The 13,606-nt window shown below is 44.9% G+C and overlaps 1 protein-coding gene across 1 annotated transcript in view; it reads left to right on the forward strand.

Moving 5' to 3' along the window:
• obscnb (obscurin, cytoskeletal calmodulin and titin-interacting RhoGEF b) overlaps positions 1–13,606 on the forward strand; it is a 696,366-nt gene that overhangs the window by 385,767 nt on the left and 296,993 nt on the right. The window contains exon 57 of the mRNA XM_080214757.1: positions 1,240–1,506. Within this exon, the coding sequence (XP_080070883.1) occupies positions 1,240–1,506 (267 nt within the window). The remainder of the gene's footprint in view (positions 1–1,239; positions 1,507–13,606) is intronic.

The following is a 13,606-nucleotide window of genomic DNA, read 5'->3' on the forward strand; positions in this document are numbered from 1 at the left end:
GAAAGCCTATAAAATTGTGTCGGTTGAGAAATCACGCCCAATTTCTCAGCCCTTCCGATTTTACGAGAGTTGGATTTCTGTGGAGCTGGGTGGGCCCCTGTGATTTTGGCGGAGTGGAGGGGTGGTTAGTTTAGGGGCCTGACAGCTCTCTTTGTCTGTCAGACCCCTGCTGTTGCAATTATGCATGTGGAGCGTCAGAGGTCAGCACATGCACAGTAGCTCCCTCTGCAGGCTGACTGGTGAATTAAGCCCTGCCCAGTGCCTGTGGCTGTTAGAAACAGTCTGGACCATTTTTACTATGACTAAGTACGTAAGATTGGGCGTGAAAACTCACCCAAAAAACAGATCAGGACCTCTCCCATTTTCACACTAGCTGGACACAGAATCATTCTCGTAAAATTCCATCTGTAATTTCAAAAGCTGAGTATCTGTTTTTGTTAATATATACATTTTATATCATGTGGAGATTGTAGTGTGTAGTGCTTCAAGTTTGGAGAACATCAAAATCCTGTAAGATTTTGCTGATTGAGACAGAGGACTATTATGCAAGGCGAAAGAAGTTACCCTATACTGAGAGCAGTCTGGGCACCACACCTTAGTCTGGAGAGAGTGTGGCATAGATTGACCAAAATTTCACCTGCACTCCAAACATTAGATTATGAGGAGAGATTACAGACATTTGGGTTGTATTCCCTGGAATTCAGTTAGTTAAGATATAATTTGATCAAAGTTTTCGAGATGTTAAGTTCAACACCGAGGGTAGGTCGTGAGAAATTATTTGAGAATTCTCGGACTAGGGAGCTTGATAAACATTTAAAACAGACCTTTCAAGACTGAAATTAGCAAACATTTCTAAATACAAATAAATGGCAGAAGTTTGGAACCATCTTCTGCAAATAACAGTTGATGCCAGGTCAGTTGCTAAGTTTGAATCTGCAATTCATTGGTTCTTATTCTCCGAAGGTATTAAGGGGTACGAAGCAATAGTAGGCATATGGAGTTAGGCTATTCAGCTATGATAAAATTGAATGATAGACACACTTGAGGAATTAAATTATTACTCATGTTTAAATGGTTTTATAAATAGAGGGGTTTCTTTCCATTGTAACCAAATAAATAATAATATAACCAGAGTGCATTTTATGACAAAATAATAAATAATGAAAATGATTTATAAATAATGGTATCCTGAAGAGTCGATTAACCCCTGTTCTGATAGATTTGTAATTTATTTCTTAGCTTTGCCAGTACTTTTCAAGCAAGAACTTCAGAATGTAGAAGCAGAAGAGGGCGCTACAATCAAACTGCACTGCGAGCTAACTAAACCTGATGCTACAGTAGAGTGGCGGAAAGGATCAGTGATACTCCTGCCATGTGTAAAATATGAAATGAAACAGCAGGGTCCCACAGTAGAATTGTTCATCTGTGATGTAGAACCAGAAGATGCTGGTGAATATACATGTGATTCTGGAGATAAACAATCCACTGCATCTTTAAACGTGAAAGGTAAAATGGAAGAAATTCATTTTGGAATTTGACTTCTGCTTTTGGAAGTTATCACCCTCGTCCAGGCTTTACACTTAATTGCATAAATTGGTTATGTTCTTCACAAATTTGTTACTATTTCAACATCAGTTAACTTGATGCTTCAGATTATTTGTTTATTGTTACATGGGTTAGAATTGATAGTATATTTTTATTTAGTGAAGGAAAGTGAGAGCAGTTCGGAGAATCAAATGTAACTATGTGATCTAGGTTGGTGATTGGACTTGTAGAATAAAACTAAATGCATTTAAATAGGAGCAGCAATGAAATATTCAACTTTTTGCTACTTGTAATATATGGTTAGGATTATGAAAAAGTTCAAGAAAAGTGAAGCACCACACAATATGTGATTGATTTTTATTTTACAGGAAGAAAGTTTGTTGATTGAGCAGAAGGAGGTTGTAGAGGTTTGCATATTCAAGATTGCTTGAAAGTCAAAACAATTGAATGGTGTCACAAGAGTAGTCTGGTGGATTTTTAAAAATTTATTCATTCGAGCATCACTGGCTAAGCCAGCATTCATTGTCCATCTCTACTTGCCCATGAGAAAGTGATGGTGAGCTGCCATCTCAAATCGGTGCTGTCCAGGAGAGAGGCAATGACGGAGTAGAACAAAAACAGAAAATGCTGGAAAACCTCAGCAGGTCTGACAGCATCTGTGGAGAGAGAATAGAGCTAACATTTGCAGTCTGGATGACCCTTTGTCGGAGCTGATGTAGTGGTATTGTCAGTGGATGAGTAACTCAGAGACTCAGAGTAATAATCTGGGGACCTGAGTTCAAATCCCACCACAGCAGATGTTGAATTTTAATTCCATAAAACTTTGGAATTAAAAGTTTAATGATGACCATGAAACCATTGGCATAGAAACTAGAAGCAGAAGTAGGCCATTCGGCCCTTTGAGCCGACTCCAGTAATCATTCTGATCATGGCTGATTATCAAATTCAATATCCTGATCCCCCCATTCCCCCAGTATCCCTTGATCGCTTTAGCCCCTCGAGCTGTATCTAATTTCTTCTTGAAATCAGACATTTTGGCTTCAACTACATTCTGTGGTAGTGAATTCCACATTCACTATCCTTTGGATGAAGAAATTTCTCCTCACCTCAGTTCTAAAAGGTTTACCCCTTACTCTCAAACAACGATCCCTAGGTCTGGACTCCCCCACCATTGGGAACGTTGTTTCTGAATCTATCCTGTCCAACCCTGTTTGAATTTTATAAGTTTCTATGAGATTCCCCTCACTCTTCTAAACTCCAGTGAATATAATCCTAACCGACTTAACCTTTTCTCATATGACAGACCTGACATCCCAGGAATCAGCCTGGTAAACCTTTGCTGTACTCCCCATTGTCAGTTGTCATAAAAATGCATTTAAATCACTAATGCCCTTTAGGGAAGGAAATCTGCTAACTTTACCTGGCCTAACCCAGAAGTGTCTCCAGGTCCGCAGCAACGTGGTTGGCTCTTAAATGCTCTCAGGAATGGCACAGCAGGCCACTAGGTTCAGAGCAATTAGAAATGAGCAATAAGTGTGTCAATAAGTGCAGAAGCAGATAGTGACACCCACATGCCATGAACAAATTCTTAAAAAGTCCATGTGATATAAGTACACCACCACTACTTGTAGGGAATTCCAGGATTTTGACCCAGTAGCAGTGCTGGAACACAGATGTATTTCCAGGCCAGAATTGGAGTGGCTTGGAGGGGAATTTCCAGGTTATGTAGTTCCCATATATCTGCTACCCTTGTCATTCAAGATGATAGTGGTTATCGATTTGGAAGTTGCTGTGTCTGGAGCCTTGGTGAGTTCCTGCAGTCCATCGTCTGTATGGTACACCTGGCTGCCACTGTTCATCAGTGATGGAAGGGGAAAATGTTTATTAATGGAGTCCCAATCAAGTGGGATTCTTTCCCCTTCATGAATGTTATTATCCAGGCAAGTGGAAAGTTACTGACTTTACTGACATTACTAACCTGTGCCTTGTAGATTTTGGGTAGCCTTTGGAGAGTCAGGAGATAAGTTACTCACCATGTGATTTCTAGCCTCTGACTTGAACATTATGCAATAATCAGCGAACATCCCAACTTCTGATATTATGATGGAAGGAAGGATATTCATGAAGCAACTGAAGATGGTTGGGCCTAGGACAAAGAACAAAAACAGCCTGGGAAATAGGCCCTTCGGCCCAACGAGCCCGCGCTGCCATCTCAACACCACCAGTCCCCCTCTCCACCCATGACCCTTGTCTAATGTTTTATGGCCATCCACATTGCGGGAAACTAATTTAGGGACAATTTATTACTGCCAATCAGCCTAACAGCACATAGAACATAGAACATAGAACATTACAGCGCGGAACAGGCCCTTCGGCCCACAATGTTGCGCCGACCAGTCTTATTTTTAAAAAAAAAACATTGACCCACTAATCTAAACCAATCCCTTTTCGTCCATAAACCTATCCACCAATCTCTTAAACGCCCCCAAACTAGGCGCATTTACAACTGCAGCAGGCAGGGCATTCCAGTCCCTCACCACCCTCTGGGTAAAGAACCTGCCCCTGACATCCGTCCTATAACTACCCCCCCTTAATTTAAAGCCATGCCCCCTCGTGCTAGATTTCTCCATCCGAGGAAACAGGCTATCACCATCCACCCTATCTAAACCTCTAATCATCTTATATGTTTCTATAAGATCCCCTCTTAGCCGCCTTCTTTCCAGTGAAAACAACCCCAAATCCCTCAGTCTCTCCTCATAGGACCTCCTTTGGGGTGTGGGAGGAAACCAGAGCACCCGGAGAAAACCCACGCAAGCACGGGGAGAATGCGCAAACTCCCACAGACACTGGCCCAAATCCATGTGTCTGCACAGCAATCAGTGATAGTCACTGAGTTGTCGTCTTACCCAGTATCTGGTCCAGTTTAGGCACACACTAACGACATGAAGCACTAGGCCAATCTCGAACAACCAAGAGCAGCCCAAGTACGACCCATCGCGTGTATGCCCCTCGTTGGACACAAGGCGGACCGATTTAAAACCTGTGAATGAAAAGAAAAAAAAAATTATTATTGTACCATATCCATTTACCTTACCAGGGATGCCTCAATGCTAATGACCCTTATTTAAAACAATCTCCTATATCCACCTATCTCCAATCCACTCATGTGCCTGTCTAAGTTACTCTTAAACGACTCTAGCGTGTTTGCCTCCACCACCTTACTTGGCAGAGCATTCCATACCCCCACTACCCTCTGTGTGAAAAACCTCCCTCTAATATCTGTGTTATACCTCTCCCCCCTCACCTTAAGTCCATGGCCCCTTGTCCTATGTGTCTCTATCATAGGAAATAGCTTACCTCTGTTTACTCTATCTATACCTTTCATAATCTTATATACCTCTATTAGTTCCCCCCTCAGTCGCCGTCTTTCAAGGGAAAAGAGCCCCAATTTATTCAATCTTTCCTCATATCCCAGTCCTTCATAAGAACATAAGAAATAGGAGCAGGAGTAGGCCATCCAGCCCTTCGAGCCTGCCCCGCCATTCAATAAGATCATGGCTGATCTGTCGCTGCTCAGTTCCACTTTCCCGCCCTCTCCCCATAACCCTTAATCCCCTCTCCTATCAAAAACCCATCAACCCGCGTCTTAAAAATATTTAGCGAGGCAGCGTCCACCACTTCAACGGGCAGAGAATTCCAGAGATTCACCACCCTTTGAGTGAAGAAGTTCCTCCTCAACTCCGTTCTAAACCGCCCCCCTTTTATCTTGAGGCTGTGCCCCCTAGTCCTATTGTCTTTTTTGAGCGGGAAGAGTCTTTCCACCTCTATCCTATCCATCCCATTCATCATCTTATACGTCTCAATGAGATCTCCTCTCATTCTTCTAAACTCTAACGAGTACAAGCCCAGTTTATTCAGCCTCTCCTCATAGCTCAACCCCCTCAACTCCGGTATCAGCCTAGTAAACCTCCTCTGCACTCCCTCCAAGGCCAAAATATCTTTGCGCAGGTGCGGCGCCCAAAAATGCACACAGTACTCCAGTTGCGGCCTCACCAATGCCCTATACAGCTGCAGCAAGACCTCCCTACTTTTATATTCAATCCCCCTCGCTATGAAGGCCAGCATCCCATTTGCCTTCCTGACCACCTGCTGCACCTGCAAGCTGGGTTTTTGCGACTCATGCACAAGGACCCCGAGGTCCCTCTGCACCGTCGCCTGCTGCAGTTTTTCGCCCTGTAAGTAATAATCCTTCCTACCATTCTTCCTACCAAAGTGGACCACCTCACACTTGCCAACATTAAATTCCATTTGCCATTTCCTGGCCCATTCGCCCAGCCTATCTAGATCCTTCTGCAGACTCTCCACACCCTCCGCATAATTTGCCGTTCCCCCAATCTTGGTGTCATCAGCAAATTTCGACACTCTACACTCGGTTCCCTCCTCCAGATCATCTATATAAATGGTAAAAAGCTGAGGCCCCAGCACCGACCCCTGGGGCACTCCACTAGTCACCATCCGCCAATCCGAATAGCACCCGTTGACCCCCACTCTCTGCCTCCTATTTGACAACCAATCCTCTATCCACGCTAACACCCTACCCCCAACTCCATGTCCCTCGACCTTCTGCAATAACCTCTTGTGAGGCACTTTGTCAAACGCCTTCTGAAAATCTAGAAAGACCACATCCACCGGCTCTCCTCTATCCACCGCCCTAGACACATCCTCATAGAACTCCAGTAAATTTGTCAGACACGACTTCCCTTTAATGAAACCGTGCTGCGTCTGCTCTATCAAGCAATTCCCTTCAAGATGCCTCGCAATTTCCTCCTTAATGACAGATTCTAACATTTTACCTACCACAGACGTTAAACTAACTGGCCTATAATTCCCCGCCTTTTGCCTGGCACCTTTCTTAAACAACGGCGTAACATTAGCCGTTTTCCAATCATCCGGCACTTCCCCGGAATCCAGCGACGTTTGGAAAATAACCACCAAGGCATCCACTATCACCTCCGCCATTTCTTTCAGAACCCTCGGATGCATTCCATCCGGTCCTGGGGACTTGTCCACAATCAGCCCCTCCAGTCTGTCGAGCACCGCCTTTCTTGTAACAGTAATGTCATTAAGACCCTCCAGTCCTACCACCTTTCCATCGCTAACACCCGGCAAATTATTCACGTCCTCCTCCGTGAAGACAGAAACAAAAAAGTTATTCAATACCTTAGCCATATCCCCATCCCCTACCACTAGCTCCCCTTTCTCATCCTCTAAAGGACCAACATTCACCCTAGCCAGCCTCTTCCTTTTTATATATTTATAAAAACTCTTGCTATCCTTTTTTATATTAAGCGCTAGCCCAGCTTCATAGTTTCTCCTACCCTTCCTTATCAACTTCTTTGTCAATCTTTGTTGACATTTAAACCTCTCCCAATCCTCTTCTCGCCCACTACTCTTAGCTACTCTAAATTCCTCCGCTTTTAGTTTAACACTTTCCTTCACCTCCTTCGTTATCCACGGCTTATTACCTCTCCTCCTACTATCCTTTTTGACCATTGGAATAAATTTCCGTTGAGCACCAAGAAAGATCTCCTTAAAGATCCTCCACTGCTCCTCAACAGACCCTCCCTCCAACGCGCTCTCCCAGTCCACATTCGCCAATTCTTCTCTCATCCTACCGTATTCCCCTCTATTCAAACAAAGGACGCGTGTCCGGGAACCCACTTTCTCCTCCTCCATCTGCACCAGAAACTCCACCATACAATGATCACTCTCCCCAAGAGGATCCTTCACCACAAGGTCCCTAATTCTACCCGCTTCATTACATAGCACCAGATCCAAGATAGCCCGCTCCCTCGTCGGCTCCAACACACACTGTTCGAGGAAACTATCCCGGCAGCATTCCAAGAACTCTTCCTCGAGTCCCCCACGTCCAACATGGGTCGACCAATCAATATGCAGATTGAAATCCCCCATAACTATGGCCGTCCCATTCCTGCACGCCGCACTTATTTGCGCGTTAACAGCCCGCCCCATCTCCAGATCATTATTCGGGGGCCTATAGACGACACCCACCAGGGTGTCAAGACTTCCATACCAGGCGACATCCTGGTAAACCTCCTGTGCACTCTCTCCCGAGTCTCCACGTCCTTCCGGTAGTAAGGCGACCAGAACTGGACGCAGTACTCTAAATGCGGCCTAACCGAAGTTCTGTACAACTGCAACATTAGACTCCAGCTCTTATATTCTATACCCCTTCCTATGAAGGCTAACATACCATAGGCTTTCTTCACCACACTCTCCACTTGCACTGCCACCTTCAAAGACTTGTGCACTTGCACCCCCAGGTCTCGCTGCGATTCTATACTCCTTATGGGCTTACCCTTTATCATATAACGCCCCCCTACATTATTCCGGCCAAAATGCATCACCTCACATTTATCCGGATTAAACTCCATTTGCCATGTATCTGCCCAATCAACCAGCCTATCAATATCCCGTTGTATTGCGAGACACTGCTCCTCACTGCCCGCCAAACTCCCTCTTCCAAATCATTTATATACACTACAAAGAGAAGAGGTCCCAGTACTGAGCCCTGTGGCACACCACTAGTGACAGACCTCCAGCTAGAAAAGGACCCCTCCACTTCTACTCTCTGACTCCTCTTTGCAAGCCAGTTCTCTACCCATCTAGATACCTGGCCACGTATCCCATGAGCTTTAATCTTCTCTACCAATCTACCATGAGGGACTTTGTCAAACACCTTACTGAAATCCATATAGATGACATCAACGGCTCGTCCTTCGTTGACCGTTTTTGTCACCTCCTCAAAAAATTCTACCAGATTCGTAAGGCAAGACTTCCCCTTTACAAAGCCATGCTGCGTATCCTTAATCAGATCACAACGCTCTAAGTGCTCATACATCCTATCCCGAAGAATCCTGTCCATCAACTTGCCTACCACTGACGTTAAACTCACCGGCCTATAGTTACCTGGGCTATCCCTCCTACCCTTTTTAAACAATGGTACCACGTTTGCTATCCTCCAGTCCTCTGGGACCTCACCTGTGTCCAAAGAAGAGACAAAGATTTGCGTCAGAGGCCCAGCAATCTCATCCCTCTCCTCCCTAAGCAGCCTAGGATAAATGCCATCGGGCCCCGGAGATTTATTGGTTTTAATGCCAGCTAAAAGCCCTAACATTTCTTCCCTCGTAATCGATAGATCTTTCAATTGGTCAACAGCTCCCTCTATGACCGTACCAGACATCAAGCCCCTCTCCTTCGTGAATACTGACACAAAGTATTCATTCAGGATCTCCCCCATTCCCTCTGCCTCTAAGCACAATTCCCCTCGTCTGTCCCTGAGGGGACCGATTTTACCCCTAGCCACCCTTTTGCTCTTAAGATAGGAGTAAAACGCCTTTGGATTCTCCTTAATCCTACCTGCCAAAACCATCTCATGCCCCCTCTTTGCTCTCCTAACTCCCCTTTTGAGATCCCTCTGACTCTCTCTGTATTCCTCCATTGCTCTCTCCATTCCCAGCTGCTTAGACCTGACATACGCCTCTCGTTTCTTCCTAACCAGGTCTTCTATATCTCTAGTAATCCACGGCTCTCTAATCCTACCTTTCCCGTCCTTTCTCCGAACCGGCACATGCCTTTCCTGCACCCATTGCAGTTTTCCCTTGAAAGGCTCCCACATGCCTAACGTGGTCTTGCCTCCCAACAGCCTATCCCAGTCTGTATCCCTAAGCTCCTGCCTAATCCGGCTGTATCTAGCCTTCCCCCAATTTAGCACCCCCCACTTAGGACAGGTCTCATCTTTTTCCATTCGTATCCTAAAGTAGACGGAGTTGTGGTCACTATTAGCCACATGTTCGCCTACTGCAACCTCAACCACCTGACCTGGCTCATTGCCCAGAACTAAATCAGTCTCCTAATGAATTCCTGCAGTAATATTCTGGAGCTGAGATAATAATTTCAACAACCACAACCATCTTACTTGGTGCTAGGTACGACTCCAAGCATGGAGAGTTGTCCCCTGAATCCCATTGACTCCAGTTTTGCTAGGGCTCCTTGATGCCACATCTGAAGTTCAACTCCTTTGTCCATGTTTGATCCAAGGCTATAATGAGGAGTTGACTGATTGTGGTGGAATCCAAACCGAGCGTTGCTAAGGTTATTGCTAAACAAATGTGGTTAACAGCATTGTTAATGACACCTTCCATCACTTTATTGATGATCAAGAGTAGACTGATGGGACGGTAATTGGTTGGGTTGGATTTGCCCTGCTTCTTTCACATTGCCGGGTAGATGCTAAATGTTGTAGCCGTACTGGAATAGCTTGGTTAAGGGTGCGGCATGTTCTGAAGTATAAATCTTCAGTACTGTTGCCAGAATATTGTCAGGGATAGCCTTTGTAGGATCAGTGCTGCCAATCGTTTCTTGATATTACATGGAGTGAACACAATTCGTTGAAGACTGGCATCTGTGATGCTAGTGATCTCCAGAGGAGGCTAAGGTAGGCCATCCACTCGGCACTTCTGGCTGAAGATTGTTGCAAATGCCCTAGCCTTGCCTTTTGCAAGGATCTGTTGTGCAGATCCCCTATCATTGAGGATGGGGATATTTGTGAGACTCCTTCTCCAGTGAGTTAATGCCCACCACCATTCATGGTTGGATGTGGCAGGACTGCAGAGTTTAGGTCTGCTCCTTTGGTGGTGGGATCACTGAGCTGTGTCTATTACTTGCTGCTTATGCTGTTTGACATACAAATCCTCTGCATAGCTTCACCAAATATGCCATCCTATACTCTTAATTGAACCAGGATTGATCCCCTGGCTTGGTGGTAATAATAGAGTGGAGAAATGCCAAGTCACGAGGTTACAGATCGTAGTTGAGTAGAATTCTGCTGCTTTTGATGGTGCACAGTGCCTCATGGATGCCCAGTCTCTAGTTGCTGGATCTGAATGAAATCTATCCCATTTAACATGGTAGTAGTGCCATAGCAATGTACCCTCAATGTGAAGAAGGGACTTGATCTCTATAAGGACTCTGCAGTGGTCAATCCTACTGATACAGTCATGAACAGATGCTTCTGTGGCAGACAGTTTGGTGAGGAAGAGATTAAGTATGTTTTTCCCTCTTGTTGGTTAATGATGGTGCCTGACATTGCCTGTAAGGTATGACTCCTTCAGTATGACTATGTCAAGCTGCTGCTTGACTAGTCCAAGAGACAGTGCTCTCAATTTTGGCACAAAAGCCCTGATGTGAATAAGGAGGACTTTGCAGGTTCAACAGGACTTGGTCTTCCATTCTGGTTTCCGATGCCTAGGTCGATGTGCGTCTTGTAGATGGTATACATTGCTGATACTGTGCATCAATGATGTAGAAAATGAATGTTTGTAGAAGGGGTGCCAGCCAAGCAGGATGCTTTGTCCTAGATGGCATTATGCTTCTTGAGCATTGTTGGAGCTGCCCACGTCCTGGCCAAAGGACAAAGAAAGAACAAAGAAAATTACAGTGCAGGAACAGGCCCTTTGGCCTCCAAGCCTGCACCGACCATGCTACCCAACTTAACTAAAATCCTCTGCCCTTCTGGGGATCATCCCTTTATTCCCATTTATTCATTGTATTTGTCAAGATGCCCCTTAAAAGCCACTATCATATCTGCTTCCACTACCTCCCCCGGCAACAAGTTCCAGGCACCCTCTGTGTAAAAAATCTGCCTCGTACATCTCCTTTAAACTTTGCCCCATGTATACTGTGCCCCCTAGTAATTGACTCCTCCATCCTGGGAAAAAGTTTGTGACTATCCAGTCTGTCCATGCTTCTCATAATCTTGCTGATTTCTATCAGGTCACCCCTCAACCTCGGTCGTTCCAGTGAAAACAAACCAAGTTTCTCCAACCCCTTCTCATACCTGATGCTCTCCATACCTGTTAACACCTTGGTAAATCTTTTCTGTACCCTTTCTAAAGCCTCCACACCCTTCTGAAAGTGTGGCGACCAGAATTGAACACTATATTCCAAGTGCAGCCTAACTAAGGTTCTCTAAAGCTGCAACATGACTTACCAACTTTTAAACTCAATGCCCCTGGCCAATGAAAGCAAGCATAACTATCTTCTCCACCTGCATTACCACTTCCAGTGACCTGTGTACCTGTACACCCAGATCCCTTTGCCTATCAATGCTGTTAAGGGCTCTGCCATTTACTGTATATTTCTTATTTGTATTAGACCTTCCAAAATGCATTACCTCATATTTGTCCAGATTAAACCCCATCTGCCACCTCTCTGCCCAAGTCTCCAACTGATCTATATCCTGCTGTTTCCTCTGATGGTCCTCATCACTATCTGCAAATCCATCAACCTTTGTGTCATCTGCAAACTCACTAATCAATCCAGTTACATTTTCTTCCAAATCAGCACAGATCCCTGAGGAACACCACTTGTCACAGTTCTCCATTCAGAAATGCATCCTTCCACTGTTACCCTCTGTCTTCTTTGACGAGCCAGTTTTGTATCCACCTTACTTCTGATCCCATGTGACTTCACCTTCTGCACCAGTCTGCCATAAGGGATCTTGTCAGAGACCTTACTGAAGCCCATGTAGACAACATCCACTGCCCTACCCTCATCAATCATCTTAATCACTGCTTCAAAAAACTCAATCAAGTTATTGAGACACAACCTCCCCTTCACAAAACCATGTTGCTTCTCACGAATATGTCTACTTATTTCCAAGTGGGAATGAATCCTGTCTCGAAGAATCCTCTCCAATAATTTCCCTACCACTGATGTAAGGCTTATCTGCCTGTAATTACCTTAAACAGAGGAACAACATTGGCTATTCTCCAGTCCTCTGGGCCCTGCCCTATAACCAGCGAGGATACAAAGATTTCTCTCAAGGCCCCAGCAATTTCCTCCTTTGCCTCTCTCAATATTTTGGGGTATATCCCATCAGGCCTGGGGACTTGGCTACCTTAACATTTCTCAAGAACCCCAATACCACCTCTTTTTTGATCTCAATGTGACTCAACCTATCTACACACCCTTTCTCAGACTCATCATCCACCAAGTCCTCCTCTTTGGTGAATACTGATGCAAAGTACTCACTTAATACTTCACCCATTTCCCCTGATTCCACGCATAGTCTCCTCCCTTGTCCTTGAGTGGGCCAACTCTCTCGCTAGCTACCCTCTTGCTTCTTATATATGTATAAAAAGCCTTGGAATCGTCCTTAATCCTGCTGGCCAAGTTTTTTTTTTGTGATGCCTTTTAGCCCTTCCTACTCCTTGCTAAAGTTTCTTTCTACTTTCCTTATATTCCACACTTGCTTCCTGTGTTCCCAGCCTCCTAGCTTTAACAAATGCTCCCTTTTTCTCTTTGATGAGGCTCACAATATTTCTCGTTATCCAAGGTTCCCAAAACTTGCCATACTCATCCTTCGTCCATATAGGAATGTGCCAGTCCTGAATCCCTATCAACTTACATTTGAAAGCCTTCCACATTTTCCCGCAAACATTGCCCCAATTTACATTCTTCAGTTCCTGGCTAATATTGTTGTAATTAGTCTTCCCCCCAATTTAGCACCTTAACTTGAGGACTACACTTAGCTTTATCCATCAGTACCTTAAAGCTTATTGAGTTGTGGTCACTGTTCCTGAACTGCTCCCCTTCTGAAACATTGACCACCTGGCCAGGCTCATGCCCCAGTCCAGTATGGCCCCTTCCCTAGTTGGACTATCTGCTTACTGTTTCAAGAAGCCTTCCTGGGTGGTCCTTACAAACTCTTCCCCATCCATGCCCCTAGCACTAAGTGAGTCCCAGTCAATATAGGGGAAGTTAAAATCTCCCACCACAACAACCCTGTTACTTTTACACCTTGCCAAAATCTGTCTACATTTCTGTTCCTCTATCTCCCACTGGCAGTTGCGTGGCCTATAGTAAACCCCCAACATTATGACCATACCCTTCTTATTCCTGAGCTCTACCCATATTGCCAGTGAAGAGTATTCTATCACACTCCTGATTTGTGCCTAATAGATGGTGGATAGGTTTT

The sequence above is a fragment of the Carcharhinus amblyrhynchos genome, chromosome 2, assembly GCF_965287045.1.
Source record: "Carcharhinus amblyrhynchos chromosome 2, sCarAmb.v2.hapA, whole genome shotgun sequence".
Classification (NCBI taxonomy): domain Eukaryota; kingdom Metazoa; phylum Chordata; class Chondrichthyes; order Carcharhiniformes; family Carcharhinidae; genus Carcharhinus; species Carcharhinus amblyrhynchos.